This window comes from Schistocerca cancellata, chromosome 5, assembly GCF_023864275.1.
Source record: "Schistocerca cancellata isolate TAMUIC-IGC-003103 chromosome 5, iqSchCanc2.1, whole genome shotgun sequence".
NCBI classification, from domain to species: Eukaryota; Metazoa; Arthropoda; class Insecta; order Orthoptera; family Acrididae; genus Schistocerca; species Schistocerca cancellata.
The window spans coordinates 591,229,301-591,252,563 of NC_064630.1; the positions used below are offsets into that span (position 1 = coordinate 591,229,301).

At 40.8% G+C, this 23,263-nt stretch overlaps 1 protein-coding gene across 1 annotated transcript in view; it reads right to left on the reverse strand.

Annotated features, from left to right (window-relative positions):
* Window positions 1-23,263, reverse strand: part of LOC126188948 (alpha/beta hydrolase domain-containing protein 17B) — a 180,572-nt gene that overhangs the window by 49,802 nt on the left and 107,507 nt on the right. The window contains exon 2 of the mRNA XM_049930694.1: window positions 18,428-19,247. Coding sequence (XP_049786651.1) covers window positions 18,428-19,074 — 647 coding nt within the window. The 5' untranslated portion in view covers window positions 19,075-19,247. The remainder of the gene's footprint in view (window positions 1-18,427; window positions 19,248-23,263) is intronic.

A 23,263-nucleotide genomic window follows, 5' to 3' on the forward strand; every position in this document is an offset into this window, starting at 1 on the left:
TTGCCAAAGAGGGCTGAAAATTAGGTGGGCTGGTAAGATGGGAAATAAGGTGACCAGCTGCAGAATCAGTGATGAAAGGAATATTTGGAAAAAAACTAACAGAGGATGGAACAGGATAATAGAACATCCACTAAAACATCAGAGAATAAGCTTTGTGGCACTAGAGGGAGCTGGAGAGGGCAAAAAATGCAGGGAAAAACAGAAATTAGCATATACGCTACAAATAGCTGTGGATGTTGATGTAGGAGTTGTTCTGTCATTAAAAGATTGGCACAGAAGAGGAAATTGTAGTGGGCTGCATTGAACCAGTCACAAGACTGATAAGGCAGTGCTGTTGAGGCCTTGGCAATGATAAAACTTGTTTGTCAATTTGCCGTTTTCGATCGATGGGCTTATCAAACAAGTGTGCAGACACATAACCAAAATTTTTTAACTTCACTTCTGAAGCAGTCGTCACACTGTGCATGTGTGTTGTGAAGTATTCTGACACTAGCAGGAAGGGTTACCAATGCAGATAAAGCATTTCTTGCATTGACTTTAATGCTGTATATAAAGAAGAAAATGAAAACTAGGTCCTGGGAACGGCTGCAACTGTGATAAACATACGCTTGAAAAACTGTTACAGAAAATACTGGATAATTACATCAACTTTATCTTTTTTTTATTTTATTGCATTCTGCTTCTGTTGTGCATACAATATTTATTTTCTTCTTAATGCTTTCCCATAAATAGGTGGCTGGCAAAGATGCAACACCTCTACCATTTTGTCAATTTTAGACTGTAATTCCAAACATATGCCACTTGGTCCACTTTTGGAAGGTAGAATCCTCTGACATCTGAAGCAGGTATGACACTGGTTACAATCCCAGTACTGTTGTTTGTGCCACAAGGTTTCATTTCAAGGCTTTGGCAGAAGCATTGGTACACTGTGTGTGTGTGTGTGTGTGTGTGTGTGTGTGTGTGTGTGTGTGAATTAGTTAGCATCCTAATCCAGATGGTATACTGGTGGAAAGAAATTGATGACAACTTAGGGAGCAAATTCAGACACTACATGGGACAGCATGCACACCTAATGTTCCAAAACACCGCACATAAAAATGGGATTTTACAGTGCTCACACCTTGGATTCTACTGGCAATAAAAAGGTAGGGTCAAGTGTTTTTGATAGGCCTTGGGCTACGGACCATTTGTATACCCAGCAGAAGGATTGTCTTAGTTTCACTATCCCACAGTACAGCATCAAAATGTGAATATTATACACTTCCTGCTGCTTAGACAAATGTTGCAAATTTGTTGGTTCTTTTTGGATCTCATCAGCTCGAGGTCTTGCGGTAGCGTTCTCGCTTCCAGCGTACGGGGTCCCAGGTTCGATTCCCGGCGGGGTCAGGGATTTTCCCTGCCTCGAGATGACTGGGTGTTGTTGTGTCATCTGCATCATCATCATTCATCCCCATTATGGTCGGAGGAAGGCAATAGCAAACCACCTTCACTAGGACCTCGCCTAGTACGTTGGTGCGGGTCTCTCGCATCGTCCCCTATGCTCCTCGGAGTATGGGACACCATCATCATCATCATGGTCTATGGTGGGCTTGATGCGACTTCATGGGCAGTTCATCAGAAACCCTCACCCAAAATGAGATTTTTTACTATATTTTTGCCATCACCAATATATCTAAACCCAGCCAAGGATTCTAAGACAGCTATAGCCACCAAATTGTTGATATTTTTACAATATATTCCTAACATCCCGATCTCGAAAAACCTTGAAACTTTTCTCAATATCTTTAGCCATTTCCTAGATACAGATGTTCAAAGTTGCCCCACGTCTACATGTAAAATTCAGTAAGAGGCCAAATCTTAACGACAAATAATGATCTCAGTCTCAAACAACCTTGAAAATTTTCTTCATATTCTTATCCATTACTGAGATACAGAGGTTCAACATTACCCCACGCGTACAGGTAAAATATGCACATAAAATCTGGTGCAAGATGAAAATGTAGTTCATAAAATGATTGAGCATGGAGAAATATGCTCTGAAGTATCCTCACTATTATCTGGGAAACCCATGTTGCAGTACTGAAGCACATACTTCTATTTCAAGTAAGTGAACTATCTAAATTTTACTGATCAATACATTTCTTTTCATAAGAGTTACATCTCTGCTGCAGTAGGAAGAGAAAGGAAGCAATGAAAAAATGCTCTATGGGAGCACAAAAAATGTGACTATGTTCCTGTTTATTTAAAAGTCTCTGACTGAAAGGTGAGGTACCAGTTGCCTCATTCTATCTTCCTTAGCACTTTTAAAAATTTCCCCCCAATTTTTTGTACTTTATGCTGAGAGAGAGGAGAAGGCAGAGGCAAAGAAACAGGTGGAAGATAGACAGTGGTTGCGTTATAGAAAGAGCGAAGGAGACAATGGCAATGCGAGAGAAAAAGAGGGGCATAGTGGCAGTGGAACATAGTTCACAGTGTAGAACAGTGCTAGGAAAAGAGTGAAGGATACAATGCATGTGGGAGAGGAATAAGGAGAAGGAAACAGTGGAAGTGGGTGGGAGCCAGTGATAATGAGAGGCAGACAGTATGACAATGACAACAAGAGAGTGTTAGTGATAATGAGAAGAGACAGCAGTAGCGAGAAGAATGAATGAGACAGTATGCGTAAGAGAGAGCAAAATGGTGACAATGACATTGAGAGGAGACAGTAGTAGCAGGTCAGAACAAAGGGATCTGGGCTGTGACAAAGGAGGCAATGACACAGAGAGACACAATGAGATAATGACAATGAGTTGGGCTGAATGAGTGAGAGAAAAAGGACCACTGGTAGTAGATGGGTATGAGTGACTAACAGCAATGGAGTAGTGGGTGCGAGGGAATTGCAGTTGGGGAGCTTACAGGAATACGAGATGAGCTGCATGTTAAAAAAAAGCGTGAATATGTTTGCATGCTAAAATTTTTGGGGAAGTTTTGAAGATACTGAGGAAGGTAGAATAAGGCAGCTGGTACCCCACTTCTCAGTCAGTCTTTTAAATAAACAGGAACACATTCATATTTTTTTGTGGTCAAATAGGAGCAGTTTTCCACTGGTTACAATATTGTTGCATTTGACACACTTACTTGGGAAGCATGGGAAGCAAGTGTGACAACTGCATGCCAGGGGATGGCCTGAGGATGGTACTGTGCACTGAAATTGGTAGCCATTAGGGGAAAGAAAAAGTATAGAGTTAACCATATCTTGTTTCTAAAGCGTATTGTTTGCTGCTCCAATTGACTCTGTCAAACACTTCTAAAGGCTGATCATATTACTCTACGTGAGAGTTGATTTGGGTGCTCCTGTTCATTCCAATTTAAAACCAAAGATATTAAGTACATCTGGATGCAAATTGTGTAAGAGGAGCATAATTCTTGTTTCACTAAATAAATGTAACAGTCAGAAATTTCAATAGGATAATCTACAATCCACCCAATCAAGACAAGGCCTCATCTTTCCAGTTAGCCCCATTCACCTTTGTATCGAACTATGAGCATGTAATTAGTTGAGAGCCACAAACATAGAATAAGTATTATGCTTCTGTACCCAAACCATCAAATGCCACACTTGAAGAGGGCAATAAGTAATTTGCACCAGTCAGACTTTTGTCCATGATGTGATATTCCTAATTTACTCCATGTATAAACTGCAAGAGAGAGAAAGTCAACTGTGAACCCTTGCAAAAGAACTGTTTAGACATCACACGGTAAAACTTAAGTAATGAGTTGATATTAGATGGCAAAGTTCAGAAATTTGATTGCAACCTTAGTGCATTGTATGACGAATGTGCACCTCAATGAACAGTCGAAATAAGAGAACTACCTCTTCAGCAATGACTAAGGAACTATGCTACATAAAGAATAAGTAATGTTGCACATACAATATTCAAGCTGAGCTGTTTGAAGTATGCATGCCCATTCAACTGAACAGAGCTAGTCCGCAACGTAGAACAACTGTGCGGCTTCAGCATAGGAAAGACAAAATCTAATCAAGCTTCTGCAGATGAATTAAATTAAGAACTGTAGTCAGTTCCCAAGTTGTGATAAATTATCATCCTCAAGATAGTAGCAGCAGCAGTTAAAGTAGATGAATTTTTCTCAAAATCTTTCTCTAAATGTACAATTCAGAAAGCAATCATGAGAATCTCCTGGGCTACAGGTAATTATGAAGTGAGTGCAGATATGATTAAAAATGTAGCTGATATTATTATTATTATTATTATTATTATTATTATTATTATTATTATTATTACAGTTCTTACTTATCTTGCTAATGCTGCAAGCATTACAGACTGGAACAAGGATTAATTTGATCAATACTCAGAAATGATAATTTAAAATCACCAGGCAACTATCGGCCAATTAGCATACCACTTGTTGTACCTTAAACCTTGCTCATGAACATCTGGTTGGTTGGTTTAATGATTGAAGGGATCAAAACTACGAGGTCATAATTTGCTCTTACCTGCAACAGGCAAGTCAACAAAACTACAAACCAAAGAAGGGCCTAGTGCATAAAACCCAAGAAAAGGAAAGCACATGGCCCATCAAAGGTCAACAAAGCCTAAAGAAAAGAACAAGAAAGAAGAAAAGGGAGGAAAGGAAGAAAGGTGGGTGAGGTGTCCCACCCAGGGAGCAGCTGGAGGTCGCCAAAAGCAGAAAGTGCGATGGGGGCATACCTCCTGTCACTTATTCAGAGGCACCCCATCCAAATATACACAGAAAAGACTGGTGACACAGACAGGGCAAGAGAAGCACAGGAAAACAAAGGAAGAACACTAAGTCAAACATAACAGGCAAGAAGCGGGAAGAAGAGCAAACGAGAGGATAGTGCGGGGGCAGGGGTGGGCCACCAAGCCAGATGCTGTTGCTTGTTTGGGGCAGAGGCAACCACATGGCAGCCTGCCAAGCTCTGAATGGACTAACAAGGATGAGGTGCCCTCACTCAGAGTGGGGTAAAAACCCCTTTCATGAATAAACCGTAATAGCTGGTCTGCTACTGATGCATCGTCTGCTAACACCAAGGGTAGTGAGACAGGAAGATTAAGTCGGTTGCAAGGCAGCAACATTAGGACAGTCCTGTAAACTGTGGACCACCATTACAGAGACACCATGACGACTGTGGGAAGAATCCTCACGATGGACGAGATGACTATCAATCAGCCATGAATGACCAATGTGGAGCAAGTAAAGGATGATGGAGTCCTTGCGATAGGCCCGCGTGGAGGACCTCCATAAATTCGTGTTGTTCTTTATCGCCCATAGTTTGTTCAGCGAAGACAGAGTATGCCATTCCGCATTCCAAGTCCTTAAAACTTGATGCATAATTTCAATAGAAGGTTTAATTCTAGCATATTGATCTCAAGAAGTGGTTTGCTGGTGGCCAGTTTGGCAAGTCTGTCAGCGAGTTAATCCCTTGGGATCACAACATGATACTGGGTCCAGACAAAGATCATAATGTCAACACTGTTCATGGGCAGAAAGGGAATCCTGGTTAGTCTGGACCAAGGGATGGCAAGGGTAACACTGGTCAAGAGTTTGTAAACTGCTCGAAGAGTCACTCCAGATGAGGAAGGACTCACTGGTGCAGAAACGAATATTCTAAAGAGCAAGAGATATGGCTGCCAATTTTGCAGTGAAAACACTGCAGCTATCTGGCATGGAGCAGAGTTCATTAGATCACATATGAGCATAAGCAAAGCTAGCATGTCTGGCAACCGCTGAGTCACCAGGTGAGCCAGGTCTTTTGGACCTTGTGACAGATCAAGACAGAACTGTGGATGCGGAATGCACCACGGATGTGTATGTAAGTGGTCCCAGAGAAGAAGTGGGTGAGGGGTAAGTTGGAGTTCAGAAAAAAGGAACTGGATATGAAAGGCAATCACAACCCCAGACCTGGGCCACTGTAGTGAGATATGGATCTCCATATATGGAAATAGGAGATTGTAATTTAGCAGAGCAGAAGATGCGTAACGTATAAGTGATCAACTGTTTTTGGCACAGAACCTGCACCGGTGAAACCCCTACCACCACTAGCAGGCAGATCACAGGGCTAGTCCTAAAGGCATTAGTTGCCAGTCATATCTCACCAATGGCATATCAGGCCCAGCATCTGTAATGTTGAAAGTGGTGCCAAGGAGTATGCGATATGTCTAATCTAGACGACACTGGACCAATGCTTTGTACAGGTGTATGACCATAAAGTGGCCCATGCCCCAGATGGAGTTGCTGAGGTAGCGAAGAGTACTGAGATGCAATCAACATGTCCTCTATAGTTAATGAAGATGGGGAAGTCATGTCAACAGGGTATCAAAGACCAGTCCCAAAAGAATGATGAGAGTCCACCATGCATAATGAGGGACTGGCCATCAAGGTGCAGATCTGGATGGGGATGGGCTGTATGGTGGCCTTAGAAATGCATAACGCAGGTCTTGGCAGCTCAAAAATGGATGGCAGCCCGAGATTGCACTCTGTGCATTGCTCCCTGCAGTCTGCTTTCACCAGCGCCCATCACGGACAAACAAAAATAAATGCAAAAATCAACAGCATACAAGGGGGGGGGGGGGGGGGGCATCATAGGCACTGCAGCTGCCACCAGACCCCTGACAGCCACTAAAAACAGAGGAAAACTCAAAACATAACCCTGGGGAACCCCATTTTCCTGCAGACAGGAGGTGCCAACCTGTATGTGAAAAATGTGATGTGAAAGAAGGTTCTGGATAAAAATTGAGAGTTGGTCAAGGAAGTCCCCCTCCTCATGTAAGGTGGCAAGGATGTGTTGGTCCCATGTGTTACCATAGGCTTTATGCAGATCAAAGAAGACGCAACACGGTGTTGACTCTGGGGAAAAGACATAAGGATACCAGATTCCAGGTGGGCTGCACTATCTGCAGTAGCACGTCTATGGCAAAAATTACACAGAGTCAAAGCCAAAAGACTCCAGGATTCAAGGATCAAATACAGCCTTTGACTCACCATATATTGGACATTGGTTATACTGATCGGACAACAGCTGTCCGCCTGAAGGGGTGTTTTATCCGATTTCAAAAATGGATAAACAGCGCTTTCTCACCATTGGGAAGGGAATTCGGTCTCACTCCATAGATGGCTAGAAACAAATACCTGACTTTGGCTAGACACTGATTTGGTTGTGCACCTACTCTAGTCCAGTCCAGGAGCTGTGTCAGGGCAGAGACCATGGGTGCTGGCGAATTCCCACTCATTAAACAGAGTGTTGTAAGGCTCCGGTAGCAGAGAATGAAAGGTAAAGGGAGTCGTTCCAGATGGTGTTTGAGAAGACGGAACTTAGGAGGATAGCAGACCGATGCTGAGGCCTGGGCAAAATGCCAAGCAAGATGCTCAGAGACAGAGTCTGGGTTGGTGAGGATAACACCCCCGTGAGAGGAAGGCAGCCAAAAATGTCAATGATCCTTACCCATTCTTGCAAAGAGGTAGTATGCAGCCCTATGGCACCAATATATTGCTCCCAATAAATATGTTTCTGTCATTTAAGAAGATAATGGGCCCGTGCACAATGCCATTTAAAGACCAGAAGGTGGTTGAAATGTGGATGTTGTTCACAGCACTGGAGGGCACAACAGCATCTTTAATATAGCTGCAACTATTTTGGGGGTTCACCAAGAAACAATCTTCCGCCGGGAAAAACCCGCAGACAAAGGAATACGTGAAGCACCTGCCGAAAGAATGGCATCAATCAACTCCATACGGATTCATCAATACCATCTTGTGGTGGAGCTGAGGAAAAGGCATCCCAATCCACATTAGTAAAGGCCCACCTGGGATGAAGTCTAAGTGAGCTATGCTGAAGAAAAGATAAGATGACCAAAAAATGATAGCTGTCCCACAAATCGTCATGTACTCTACACTGAATGGAGGGGAGGAAACCAGGGCTACAGATGGAAAGATCAGTGGCCAAGAAAGTGTTGTGTGCCACACTAGAGTTTGTGGGTGCTCAAGTGTTGAGCAGCCTAGGCAGCAGGTCTTCAACACTCTTGCCCAGTCAATAGTCACATTACCACCACACAGTGGGTTATGGGGTTATGGGCATCAAAATCCCCAAGGAGACTGAAAGGGGGGGGGGGGGGGAGGGGAGGCTGTCGAAGGAGGGCAAGAAAAGCAGGAAGAGAAGGCCAGTATGAGGGAAGATAATGATTGCAATCATCACTGCAAAATCTAAACGGGTCTGAAAGGCCATTGCTTCCAGTGCAGTAAGAAGAGGAACCAAGGAATTAACAATGTACACATGGATCAAGGTACAGACACCACCAGAGGCTCGCAATGGACCAACACGGTTATATCAGAAGGTTTAGAAACCACAGAGTCGGCGATGGGATATCCACAAAACAAGATTCCTGCAATACAACACAATCTACAGAGGAGAGATAAAGAAGATACTGCAATTCCAGAAGGTGATTATAGAAACCATTACAGGTCCAATACAAGAGACCAGATGGACATGGAATGGGCCAGAATCAGTCATTATGATGAGTCAATGTCCATCACCAGTAAGGAAAGAGTGACATATATGAATGTAAGATCAGATCCTGATTGAGAGAAAGTGGGCCTTAGGATGTCAGGGGGCAGGGGGAAGGCCTTGTCCAGAGACTTATGCATCTTCTTCTTCCCCTTCAGATGGTGAGATATGGAATGGTGGGGAAGAGAGCAAGTCACAGCAATATCAGGATCTGAAAGAGAAGAAGTGGTCTTGAGGCCCACAGAACGTGAGTCCCAAGCCCGATTGTTTAACAGGCTTCTTGACCTGTAGATGCTAGGTGAACGGCTCCTAGTGAGAGACCCATCTTTGACAGGTGCCAGAGAAGGAAATTTCTTCTCCAGCTGACAAAAAGGAGCACTTCTGTGAGGGGAGGGAATGGGAACTGTCATGGAGGAGTAAAGGAAAGGGGGAGAGGATGGAGGTAAGGAGGAGGGGGAAGAACACAATAGAAGCAAGGTAGATGTTAAGGATATTGTGTGGAGATGGTTGAATTTCTGTTGGGGCCTCAGAGTGGGATAGAAGGTCCAGAGTTTTGAAATCTTGAATCTTTCTTTCTTTTCACAGACTGGGCAATCCAGCGAACAAAAAGAATATGGGCTGGAACAGTTCAAGCACTTGGGTGGTGGGGTGAAAGGACTCCCCACATGAAGAGGATGGCTGCAGTCATCACAAGTATAATTCACCTCACATTGTGAAGATATGTGACCAAAATGGTAACATTGGAAACAGTGCGTGGGAGGTGGGACATAGGGCTTCACATCACAATGGTAAACCATAACTTTGACTTTTCGCAGAAGGCTATCCCCCTCAAAAACCAGTATGAAAGCACTGGTATCAATGTAACTGCCCCGAGGCCATGAATGCCGCACCATTCCAGATTAGTCCTAAGTTCCTCATCATATTGAAGGAGGAGGTTCCTGCGGAAAATAATGCCCTAGGTAGGACTGGTAAGGAGTAATGCTCACTGGGATGTTTCCTAAGTGCTCACAAGCACAATGGAAAGCTGGCCACTGGCACAAGAGGTTTTAATCAATAGGGAAGCATATCACATCGTACAAAGTGAGTAAATTTCATCACACTTACATCGATACATTCTATAAAAAAGAAAGTCTGGCACCCGAAAAAGCCTCCCCATCTGTCCTGGAACAAATCAAATATTGAGGAAAGGATTTCACCTCAAGCTGGTGAACCTGGCCTTCTTCCCAAGGATGGCCAAGGAGGGGAAGGAAAAGGATGCAAAAGTATGAAAAGGGAGGGAACAATTCCTGCCTGAAGGGACAGCTGCAGAACAGTGACCAGAAGTACAGAGCGAAGCACACTTCACTCCATACTTCTGGCCACTGTTCTGCAGCTGTCTCTTCAGGCAGTTGTTCGCCCTGGTAACATGCCGCCCCCCCCCCCCCCCTCCCACTTTGATCAACCGTTCACCCCACAGGAGCCACCCAGCTATGAAAAGGGCCACCTGGCATAGTGACTGTTGCCAGGAATTCCATTGCCCCTACAAGATGAGCAATCACACATGAAGCAGTGACAGCTCAGGTACTGGACGTGTGATCTCTTTGTTGTCAGAGGGCTCAGCCAGATGCAGACATAACAGTCCCAACACAGGCACTGGCTACACACGCTGGTGACCTAATGTGTGAGGGGGGGGAGGGGCTATGGAAGGGAAGGAAATGGGAGAGGAAAAAGCCTCATGTCAGAGATGCTAGGGAGGTTCTTCCCCAATGGGGAGTGAGGGAGGGAAGAGAGAAGGGGAGAGTGAAAACTAAGACACAAGACCAAAGAGGAATAGCAGAACCGAGGTAATAATTGGGTCATTCTAAAGGAAACACAGAGAGGAAGGATGGGGGGTGGGGGACAGGAAGGGGAGGAGCTAAGGTGGGAAGGAGTGCATATAGGCAGTGAATTGCAGCCTGGAAGATAAGAAAGGCTGCAATATCTCAGGGCCCCACACGTGCCACACAGGTAGCCACAAAAGAGTTTGGGGGCGGGGGTGTCTCATGAACATCTGACAGACTTAAAACATCCATGATAAATATCATGGCACATTTCCAGCAGCACCACAGCAACTTTATTAATCAAAGTGCCTGTCCATATCAAATATGCCATGGGCAGTAATGAAACAGCCATTTTAACACTGCTCAATTTCAGCAGTGTTTTGATTTCTGTCAATTTTAATATAGTACTTAATGAAATGAAATGGCTGAATTTCGTTAATAGTTCAATAATGTGGTTTGACAGCTACCTTAAGAATATACATCAACAAGTCATCTGTGGGTCGGAGAAGTTATTATGTAAGCATTCTCTCAAAAGCCCACACAGTTCAGTCCTCAGTCAACTGCTTTTCTCGCTGCGACATTTCAACTGGACTACGTTCTTGTGGCTACCACTTATATGCTAATGATGTTCAGTTATATGTGTGCACAAGTCCTAAGTAGCTATAAATGACAACTGTTGTTCAGTACCAGAATGGGCAGAAAACATGGATCTTAAATTTGACACTAAAAGGCCACATTTTATCCTTGTAACCCACTGAACACTTTCATAAAATTCTTCCTGTATTCCCTAATAGTATCTGACCGCTTTATCAGATAACAGTACAAGATCTCAGCATAATCTTGGACAGGAATTTAAACTGGAATGAACAAAGTATTACACCATGTAAAAAATCTCGACTACATGCCTCCCAAAAAATTAAAAAAGAACTGCACCGCCCCCCCCCCCCAAAGTATAATCTTTAGTCCTGTTGCATCTCTACTATTTTGATGTAGTTCAGCATGTCGCAAACAGTGATATGTCTATACAATTCGAGGTAGCCATGAATGCTTGTGTAAGACGTGTGTGTAATAATCGGTTGTTTGATCACGCCAGTCCTTCCTATGCTTGGTTACAGTTGATGAAACTGGATATGCAATGTGATTTACACTTTCTCTTGACCCTTCTTCATTGGGGTCTTAGTCAATGGTGTCCTCATCATGTTTTCTCACATTTGAAATACCAACCAGCATCATGATTCCATAACAGCAATACTAGATCTGATACATCCAGCATCTTGGCTGTACTTACGCATAATACAAAATCTTTCTCCATCATTCCTTTCATTTCAGTCATATGACTGGTGAAACACACTACCTAGTAACCAGAGGCTTACTCAAAACTATTGTGCATTCAAAAGGAGGTTGAATCTCTAGCTATTATGTTGTAGGCTCCTATAGGAATATCTCAGTCATTGTCCTATTCAACACTGAACAAATACTTCTATCACAGTGGCAAAACAATCCACACTTTTCCCCATCGCCAACTGTTTGTGTTTTATTTCCTCCATCTCATCTTCTAACCTTACCCTATTATTTCTTGGTCTTTTATAAACCAATCAAATCTTTCCTTTTATGATGTTGCTGTATATTTATGTTAGATATTATAAATGTAAAAAGAAATAACTTGACACATTGTTAACTAGACTGCCATTTGTGAAATATATTTCAATTAATAATAGACTAGGGGGCTTTCAATAAGTAACACAACACTTTTTTTCTCAGTCAATTGCGTTTGGGGAAAAAATGCAGAATTTAATTTGTTGTTGGATATTGTGGAATATTCCCACTTCAACCCCCACAGCCTCAAAGTTTTGACAGGTGGTAGTGCTAAATGTAACCTTCAAAATTACACCTTTAATGGAGGTGCATTACAAGCAGGAAGCCGTCACCAAGTTTATTTTGGCAGAAAACCAGATCATTGCAAAGATTCATAGCTGCTAGCAGAATATCTATGGAGACTTGAAAATGAACAAAAGCAAGCGAGTCAATGGGCAAGGCACCTGTCATCACCACAACAAGGTTGTGCAAATCTGATCAATATACCGTGTGCTGGCCGGCTGCAATGTTGGAATGCCAGGACGCACTCATTGAGCATGATTGGCAGATCACACTCAAACACCCCACTGCTCAACTGGATGTCGCTGTTAGTGCTGACACACTCATCCACCAATTGGGGTACTCAGAGGTGTGTGCTCACTGGGATCCACCCTACAGCCTGGATCTCGCACTTCCGACTTCCACCTGTTCAGCCCAATGAAGGATGTACTCAGCAGGAAGCAGTACATGGATGATAGGGAGTTTACTGATGCAGCAAGATGTTGGCTCCAATATCAACCAGTACAGTGGTACCATGTCGGCATACAGGCCCTCCTATTAAGGTGTCATAAGGCCGTTGCATTGAATGGATATTATGTTGAAAAATAGGGTTTCGTACCCAAAAGAATGGGGAATAATGCGGTGTATCAGAATCTTGAATAAAACCAACCTGCTTTCAGAAAAAAGGGTTGCATTACTTACTGAATGCCCCTTGCATATAATTTACTGGCCAGGTAATATGTATATTGTAATGATTACTATATGCATTATTATTATTCCTATTATTATTATTATTATTATTAACTGCTCATGTACTACAAATATTGCACGCCATATCACTATGGATATCCGGTTAGATGGAAGAGAGGGCTGAAGGTCCTAATCTTGCAAGGTGAAATAAATAAATTACTTCTGTTTGTAATTCCATCACTCAGAAGGAAAGCTAAAACAGAACCTGAAGGAAAACAGGGATAAATGAAAAATAAATTAGCGTAAACCTTATTACCTAACTACAATGAAGGAAAGTGTCAAAGTATGCAGATGTATGTTTTGAAATACCTTCTTACTGCCAATGACAAAGTTATTTTGATGGCCAATTTTTTTTTTTTAATTCTGATGACCTCTAACATTGCTCAGACTGTTGTGATTCAGATCCATTTTGTTAGGGAAAGGAAGGTACATTTCAAGTTTAACATCCTTGTTGATGTCATAGTAATTGCAAACTCGGCTGGAATGTGAGAAGGTGGTACTCAGGGCCACTTTAAGAAATGATTGAGGTGTTTGTCAACGGCAATTACACAATGCACAAACAGTCAGACAATGATTTTAATGTCACTCTTTCTGAATACAATTGAAATGTCAAGAACTATGCCACCTCACCTTGTTTTAATTTTGAGATATAAGTTCTGGATGAATTCTTGTTATTTTGGCAACTGCTACAACACCATTATTCTACACCTGTTTCTGGCTTTGTTCTCTATATCTTAAATGACTACCTCTAGCTCTGAAAGATAGGCAAGATTGGTATATTGCAGTCAACCGAATGACAATTCCCCAGATTTTATGCGAGTTTTCAACCATCATGCTTCCAAATGCAGACCCTATGTGCTAACCATTGTGACACCTTGCTTGGTAACAGTAACAGGTAACTAACATGGACTTGCATTGCAGAAAAGAAAAATGTGTGATAAATGGGTGCAGTTGTTTCGTCAAACATTTAGCAGGGGTTCAGCTTACATAATTCAGAAGTGATCTGGTAAGTCATCTCATCACTTATTTGGAAGAGAGACGAAAGAATGACTCATTATCAAACAAAAAATATGAAACTAGATCAGATTTAACAACTGCCCTACTCAAATTGTCTTAAATGAATTTCAACAATGATACAAATGTGTTGCAGCACACCTGTTAGGACAAGAAAAACCTTTTGCATACAAAAAGCTTCATTAAACATGCCTAGTCATACAAACGATGTGAAATATGGAGTTCACCAATGCGAAATAACAACAACAATATAAAAAACACGTCATGCTAAAGGCACACGTGAGGGGGAAAAAAAAAACCACCATTGACACAGCTAGCAAAGAAACAGATTCATTACAAGCATCACCAAAGCATAGTCCTACAGTTTGATAGCATTGCTGGCACCAAAATGGTGCAATTTTCTGATTAAAATTTGATTTCAGTGAGCTATGTAGTAATTCAGTACACAGATAAATAATAAATACACGGGTTATCTTAACAACAGAAAGCTAAGGGTCACATTTACAATAATACAAGACAAATGAAACTGAATTCAGTGTGCAAAAACATTAAATATAGTGAGCCACAAGGTTTGATGCTTGGCCTGCTTCTGTTCCGATTTACCCAGGACATTGAGAGGCTATAGTTGTAAAAAACATATCTCAATAGCATTTATTTCATGAAACTGTTGTTTATTGTTTTCAGTCAACAGACAAACGCTGACTGACTCACAGACAGTGCCCACAACATTAACATTACATGGAATTGTCGGAAAAAAGCCAGTCAATTATTTACACAACGGAGATCTGATGCACATTAAAGTATGATTACACATGCACATTAAAGTACCAGTACCACAGCTGAAGACAAGCAAAACACAAAAGCTCCCAGCATTAAAATGGAAATACATCACAGCAGTTACTAAGATGAGTTTCTACCAGCCACAGATAGTGTAAGCAAGCTTGTATTTGACACACTGCAAAGTATTCAGAACTGAAGTTTCTACAAGTAATTATACTTTGTTACTGACTGACTGAGCAAAGCTTTCACTATTTTGCTCATCTAATTACTTCTACAACTGCACACTAACAATGTGAAGGCGCAAATCAAGAAGGGGAAAAGGGAATATTTGATACTAGATATTGACTTTCACAAGTGATGTAGGAAACGTGCGACAAATGTAAACAACACGGAAACTACAGACTGATACCAATGATGGATTTTCTCAAATGAGTTATGCTACAAATTGGCCTACCACCACATCCAGGTTGTTTTGATTTCACATTTGTTGGCTTTGCCAACTCACAGCCAAACTATCACCTTCCAATGCAACCTAGACCTTGGGTTAAGTTAAAGATCGGTGTCAGCAGAAACAAGTTTTTCTATTTAACATACACTAGCTTCAGAAACTAATAACTAAACAGTGAACTTATTCACCAAAGGTGACTTGGCACAGATGATAGCTACTGGCACATTTTGTGATTTACAAAAACAAATGTCACATGATAGTATTTGCAACTGTTTGTATACAAATATTTTACGAACATCATCTAAAAATTTTGTACATATGAAAATATTTTATGATTTTTTGAATTCAAGTGGTTACCTTAGCATTATTGTTTGACAATGTGAGAAAAGGGATGAGCAAGTGTGCTATTCTATTATGGAACTGTACTTTTTACTGAACATAAACCTTTACTGCCAATAATTTCATGAGGAACAGGGGCACTTCAAGAACCTAAATCACCTTATTGACTGAACACATGTACAATACTGGTACTTATTTCTGTATGTACAAAAATGACTTGGCAAAGCATACCTTATTACTTGATGCAGCATGTTTTCAGCAAGATAATTTTAAGTCTTAACTAATTATGAGCTTAATAATTCACTGCATTTAATTACCCGCCCATCATAAGGCATAAGATACACTTTTGAGGTAAAGTACTTTTTGTTGATTTATCCAGTTTTTATCTATAAGCAAACTTGCGGCACGAATTGCACACAATTTGTGCAAGCCTAAAACTGAAATTAACAGATCACTACATGGAACTCCCTATCATGACCTGGAATCTTAACTCTCTGAACAGAAGGTGTCATTGCAACTATTCACATATGTAGCCCCTTTGAAATAGTGGTCATCACTGTGGGCAACAAAATAATTTTCTTTAGTTTACAATTCAAAGGCAGTAGTTCTCTAAGCCAAACACACATCACTGTTGACAAAAGTTTTAATAGATGGCAGGGGAAACACTACACTGCCCTTATGTCATATTTTTACATGAGCTGATACTTTATACACACATACTTTTATTTTTGAATGTCATTTATCTTTTGGAAAGTAATTATTTGTATTCATATGCTGGCCATCCATAATTCTAGTAAGAATATATATATATATATATATATATATATATATATATATATATATATATATATATATATATATATATATATATATATATATATATATATATATATATATATATATATATATATATATATATATATATAAGCGCTGGCAGGTCGATAGAACCACAAATAAACACAAACATACACACAAAACTCTAGCTTTCGCAACCAACGGTTGCCTCGTCAGGAAAGAGGGAAGGAGAAGGAAAGACAAAAGGATATGGGTTTTAAGGGAGAGGGTAAGGAGTCATTCCAATCCCGGGAGCGGAAAGACTTACCTTAGGGGGAAAAAAGGACAGGTATACACTCGCACACACACACATATCCATCCATACACACAAGACACAAGCAGACATTTGTAAAGGCCTTTACAAATGTCTGCTTGTGTCTTGTGTGTATGGATGGATATGTGTGTGTGTGTGCGAGTGTATACCTGTCCTTTTTTCCCCCTAAGGTAAGTCTTTCCGCTCCCGGGATTGGAATGACTCCTTACCCTCTCCCTTAAAACCCATATCCTTTTGTCTTTCCTTCTCCTTCCCTCTTTCCTGACGAGGCAACCGTTGGTTGCGAAAGCTAGAGTTTTGTGTGTATGTTTGTGTTTATTTGTGTTTCTATCGACCTGCCAGCGCTTTTGTTGGGTAAGTCTCATCATCTTTCTTTTTAAATAATTTTCCCACGTGGAATGTTTCCCTCTATTATATTCATATATATATATATATATATATATATATTCTTACTATATATATATACTTCACAAACTACTTCCTGTATAGTTAGTGGCATTAACCATCATTCTTATATTACATCCAATGTCGCTAAAAATAATGGAAGAAGAATGTTTCTGAATATTAGGTGATGAAATTCCTTTTGGTGTCAACAGTACTGATTGAGTTAGTTTCTTGTGCGTGAATCATTTGCATGATTAACCATAAGTATGTGGAACAAGTCATTTTACATTCACAACACGAATTAATTTGTAAATATGGCTACATGTTGAAAATTTATGTATGTGTCTGTGCGTGTTTTTTGTATATACAGACTTGAGTTAGTAATTCCTTCCCACTACAATCTACAAGTAATAGCAGAATTATTATATGGAATAGAAGCAATTTTCAAGGAAAAGCTTTTTCAGTTTGTTTTGAAATTTTACTTCGCTATCTGCTGAGACAGTGATGCAAATAAATGATAACAGACATTCACTACCAGTAGCACAAAGTCTAGCCTTGTTTACAGCTGTGCACTATTGGGATGTGGCTAACTGTGGTGACCATCATTTCATGCAATTTTTCTGTTATTGTTTGGACGAACTTTACAAATCTATAGTGGAACACACGTCAAAACAACACCTAAACTGAATTTGAAATACATGAATTACTGTTCAAGTCCCTGTAGATGGAATTTTGGAGGTTTTTAACTGCCCCTTCAAGAGTAAACAGTGATATCCTGTAACATTTGGCATACTACACCAGACATATTGTTAAATATGACACTATTAAAAATTAAAAGCTTATGCATAAGTTTAGCAAATATTATTGGATTTAATACACTGGACACTGAATTTGCTGCTGAATTTAATACCTTTGCGAAATCTGATAATAGTCTGGGTGTATGATAAAGTACATATTTAAGAGGAACCACAAAACCAAAGAAACTCATTTAACTACTCTGAACGGCACACTAAGCTTATCCTCTAAAACTACAATTAACACGTCTAACAAATAAATGAAGCTGCACTGAAACGTTCACAGCAACAGACGAAGAAAACTTATCAAAACAAAGATCTGCTTCATGACACGCAAAAATGAGCTGTATTATTTGTTGATAACACCTAAACAACAAAAACAGATTATCAGAACACTTTAGTGTAAACACTCGTTCATTGAAATCTCTGTCTTTTATAAAAACAAAATCAGAACACTTCTGCGTGCTGATGGAACCATTTGCAACTAAAGAAATAATTCTACACATCTTATACTTACAAGAACTGTGGCACAAATCTGGAAAGTCAACCACATTTCTCTCTCTGCCCTGGAATGATGTTTCGCTTTAACTTCATGTAATACACTATAGCTTGTAGAAAATAAACAGTAATCACCTAGGAAAGGCGTCAAAAAACCACGTCCTCTTGGTATTGGGGAATGCGACTCTCATTCCAGACATAAGCGGCGAATGGAGAATGACAGCTCCCACTTCATAACGCGATGCCAGGTCCACTGTTGGCACAGTCCCAATACTCTGGCCATATAATATAATATTTTCGGGTGATATACCATACCTAGTTCGTAAAGCGTGCCATGCTGCATCTATATCTGCATACAGATTCTTTTCCGATGGCTTTCCAGTACTGACCCCGTAGCCTGAGTAATCGTAACTAAATATATTACAGTTTATCCGTGAACCTAACCCTAGATAGAAACTGCTCATTTGTCCTAAGTCTACGGCATTACCGTGTGAAAACAATATTGTAAACCGAGCTGTTGTACTACACCTCACAAACAAACAGGCTATTCGATTTCCTCGGGAAGTTCTTGTGAAAAAACCTTCAATATTTTCCTTTTCTCTCTCGGAGTATTGCCACTCGGCTCTTTCTGTCAAATTCAAACTAAATTTCGAACCCGTTTCATCCGCTTGAAAGTTGTAGGTAGGTTCTGGTGGCAAGAATGCCAGTTTGGCAGCAATCCTCGTTGGGCAAGGAGGACAACAAAACAAACAACACAGCTCACTGAGACTTAAGCCGTTCATTTTCTTGCAGGCAGCACTGGTGATAAAAACTTCGTAAATTAGACACAGTTCGGAGATATCTCCAATTCAATTTTCAATGCACTTCACTTCGTATTGACTCATCTTCCGTTTTAGACAGCCATACCAGATTTTCAGACTACACACAGCCTTCTTTGTGATGGATTCGCCATTGCCTGGAAAGAAAACAATCGAAATACACGATTAATAAAATAAGGTCTTTGGGTTTCACAGATACACACATGCCACTTTTAATTGCTTATGAAATATCATGCCTTTTACTAATGAAACTACTTCAATCATTTAGTTTTTGAAACGTCAAACTGTGAATATAAAAGCATTATCAAGATTTTTGATTTAGTGCATAGCGCTATAGGCACCGATACTTAATCTACATAACTGTATATGGTAAAAATTGAAGAATTGCGCCGTCTCGTGGAAGAGAGATAATCCAGTGCGACGTGGTAGCTGGAAGCTTTCAAAAGCCATTGTGAAATTCAGTGTTTAATGCTTTTATTTTCATATTTAGAAATTCACTCTAGAATGGCTAAAGAAATGTATAACTACGCCAAACCTTGTATAAATTTTATTAGGATGGACAGGAAACATAGCGATTGAGCATTTAGAAATGCATAACATTCCTTACACCTCGATAAATCATCTAAGTAATATTTAAGAGAAAATCGCAAAAGCTCTTCAGGAAAAGTGTCGCATGTAAGGTTGAGGTTATCAAAAGCCATATATTTCAATTAAGTATAGAGTTCCTTTGATAATTTGCGAATTTCATCAACCACAACTGTTACATTCAGAATTTTTCAATAATCCTTCCTATAGTTTATTTTTAAAACTTTCTTACGCTAAGACTATTCTAAAGCAAAGTCTACATCAGGCTTTTCACTACATTTTAGTGGGGTATTGGCTTATATAATTTGTCTCTGAAATTTATCTTCAGAGCGAATGTTTCCTCCTTGACTTATGCATAGCTACTAATTAGAATAGCAGTTTTCCTTTCCTCTCATACACAATATTAGTTAAATCAATAAAACTTATTACTGTCATTTGCCTTCGATTGTTCGTCTTTCGAGCAGTAAAGTATTTGTTCACCTCTTTCATTATTCCCACAGATCATGAGTTAAACAGTGTTACTGATAAGCTAAATCTTGTTCTTGCTGTACTTCCAAACTTCCTTACCATAATTTAACCATCAGACTCTTACACAATTTTAGACTTCTTCCTTTAGAGCCCATTGAGAACAGACAACATTTCCAATTTGTGTTAACTATAGTTTATTCTCTTGTATACACATCTGCCAATTTAGTTTTATTGTAAACTCGCATATAAGATCATGATACTACTTGTTTACTGGTAAGTTTATGCATAATATGGATACAAGCTTTTTATTGTCCTTGTGTGTTCTAGACATTAACCAATACATCACAAAAGGTTTTGAATACAGACACATACTTCATTGCACAAGTTTGAATGATGTACAGGGTGATTCAAAAAGAATACCACAACTTTAAAAATGTGTATTTAATGAAAGAGAGATAATATAACCTTCTGTTATACATCATTACAAAGAGTATTTAAAAAAGTTTTTTTTCACTCAAAAACAAGTTCAGAGATGTTCAATATGGCCCCCTCCAGACACTCGAGCAATATCAACCCGATACTCCAACTCGTTCCACAGTCTCTGTAGCATATCAGGCGTAACAGTTTGGATAGCTGCTGTTATTTCTCGTTTCAAATCATCGATGGTGGCTGGGAGAGGTGGCCGAAACACCATATCCTTAACATACCCCCATAAGAAAAAATCGCAGGGAGTAAGATCAGGGCTTCTTGGAGGCCAGTGATGGAAGTGCTCTGTCACGGGCTGCCTGGCGGCCGATCCATCGCCTCGGGTAGTTGACGTTCAGGTAGTTACGGACAGATAAGTGCCAATGTGGTGGCGCTCCATCCTGCTGAAATATGAATTGTTGTGCTTCTTGTTCGAGCTGAGGGAACATCTCCAGATACTCTGTCTGAGATACTGTAGTCCAGTTACAGTAGCACCTTTGAAGAAAAAGGGACCAAAAACTTTATTGGCTGAAATGGCACAGAAAACGTTCACCTTAGGCGAGTCACGTTCATACTGAGTTGTTTCCCGCGGATTCTCGTCGATTCACTTCTGCCGTACTCAATAACACAAAAAGCTTTCTGTTGAGCGGTCGCCATCTTAGCATCAACTGACGCTGACGCCTAGTCAACAGCGCCTCAAGCGAACAAATGTACAACTAAATGAAACTTTATAGCTACCTTAATTCGCCAACAGATAGTGCTTAGCTCTGCCTTTTGTCGTTGCAGAGTTTTAAATTCCTAAAGTTGTGATATTCTTTTTGAATCACCCTGTATATAAATTATAGTTGGCAAAATTCTTCAATAAGACATTTAATTACCTCATGTCAATGTATATATTTTTTGTTGATATTAGGTGGGAAAGTAGCTAATAAACTGTGCAAGTTCACATATTTTTTGATGATGATTTATCAGTCTCAGTTCAGAATTTTATGCCATCACAACCTTAAACTAGCTTAATCAATATATGATACATACAAGGGGCAGTTATAAAATTGTAATTATTATCTCGAAAAATTATGCTGTGACCATAGAACTTAGTGATGCTGTCAGTCCTTCTCTGCAGACTCACTGCTCCTAGCATATTCAGGTTTCAGGAAACACTCCAGTTCGAAAATCACTTACCTACTCATCATTATGGAACAACCTGCATGCAATGTTTTCTTCATCAAAGGAAAGAGGAAGAAATAACTGAGTCTATATCAGGAAACTATGGCAGATGAGGAAAAACTGGTAGCCCAGCAATGTGTGTGACTGATTCCAGTGCAGAATAAGCTTTAGAACTGTTGTGCGAAAATAACAGTTCTTTCCTGAGTGTGGTCAGGCCTTTGCCTGCCTCAGTGGGGGTGAATCCACATGCTTCTATGGCTTGCTTTGCTCCTTTGTCTCAGGGTTATAGTGACACACCCACCACTCATCAGTGTTGGTTAGCTAGCTAAAGAAATAATATGGACTGGGCTGACATAACTGTAACATTTCTACCACTGTTTCAGTTTGGCAGGTTTTTGAGTGGATATTAGAAGTGCAAAGCCAGTAAGTGGTGATCTTTGTCATGTTCAAAATGTTGTGAAAGGTACTTAAAACTGATCCATGGCTAACTTTCACTTTTTCCACTGTTGTCTCTATTGTGATATGCATCAGTGAATGGATCTTCTGAGGCAGTTTGCAGATTTTGACGTGCTGGAGAAGACTAAAGCCAATCTGACAGCCATTTCTCGCAAGAAGATGGGCTTCGATGTGTTAAGATGCCAGAATAGTTATTAAAACTGAAAAAAGAAAAATGCCAGATAAGTTTTGATATCACGGGCGCGCCCGGAATTCAGAGAAGCGCTGAGCAGAGCGAAGGGTGTGGCGGATCGCCCTCCGCCCGAGCCTACTCGGTCGACAGCCCCATCCAGCTCCCATTTACGACGACTGGAGATGCTGGTGTGGCAAAATGCCGTTCAGAGGAGCTTGCTCACCCGACAGCCCTGTCTGCCCACTGCCTAGAACGACCCTGCCACCATCCATGGACTTCGACATGGACGACGATTCTGGCAAAGACGATATTATAGTTTATGATGCACCTTTCATGTCGCTCCCGGCCGACGAGAGAGTGCACAGGAAGACGGTCAGGGTGCTGCAGCGCGTAGATGGCGAGAGGCGCAAACGGTCTATCTCCTCCGCACCAACCAGCGCCAAAAAGGTGCCCAAGAAGAAGAGGCAGCTTGCTGTCTCTATCGTCGGCGGCAGAAGATAACCTGGAATACCGTCACGTCTCAGCATGCAGCTCGACCCAGGACGACGCCTTCCCCACCACTCACATCGACTGCCAACCACTATGGTGCGCTTGAAGATGAGGAGATGTCGGAGCAACCAACACACAAGCAGATGGAGCCTACGACTGCTTGCCCAAGCTGACCACTCAGAAGAAGAAGACACGACCACCTCCAGATCGGACATTACCACCGCTCAGTCGCAGCGACGGCTGCCCCCATAGTCTTTGAGGTGGCAAAAGACTATAAAGGTTTCCTGCAGCTCGTAACACAGTGAATGACTGCAGACTTCACAGTGCGAGCTGCAGCAGGAAACCTTGTGC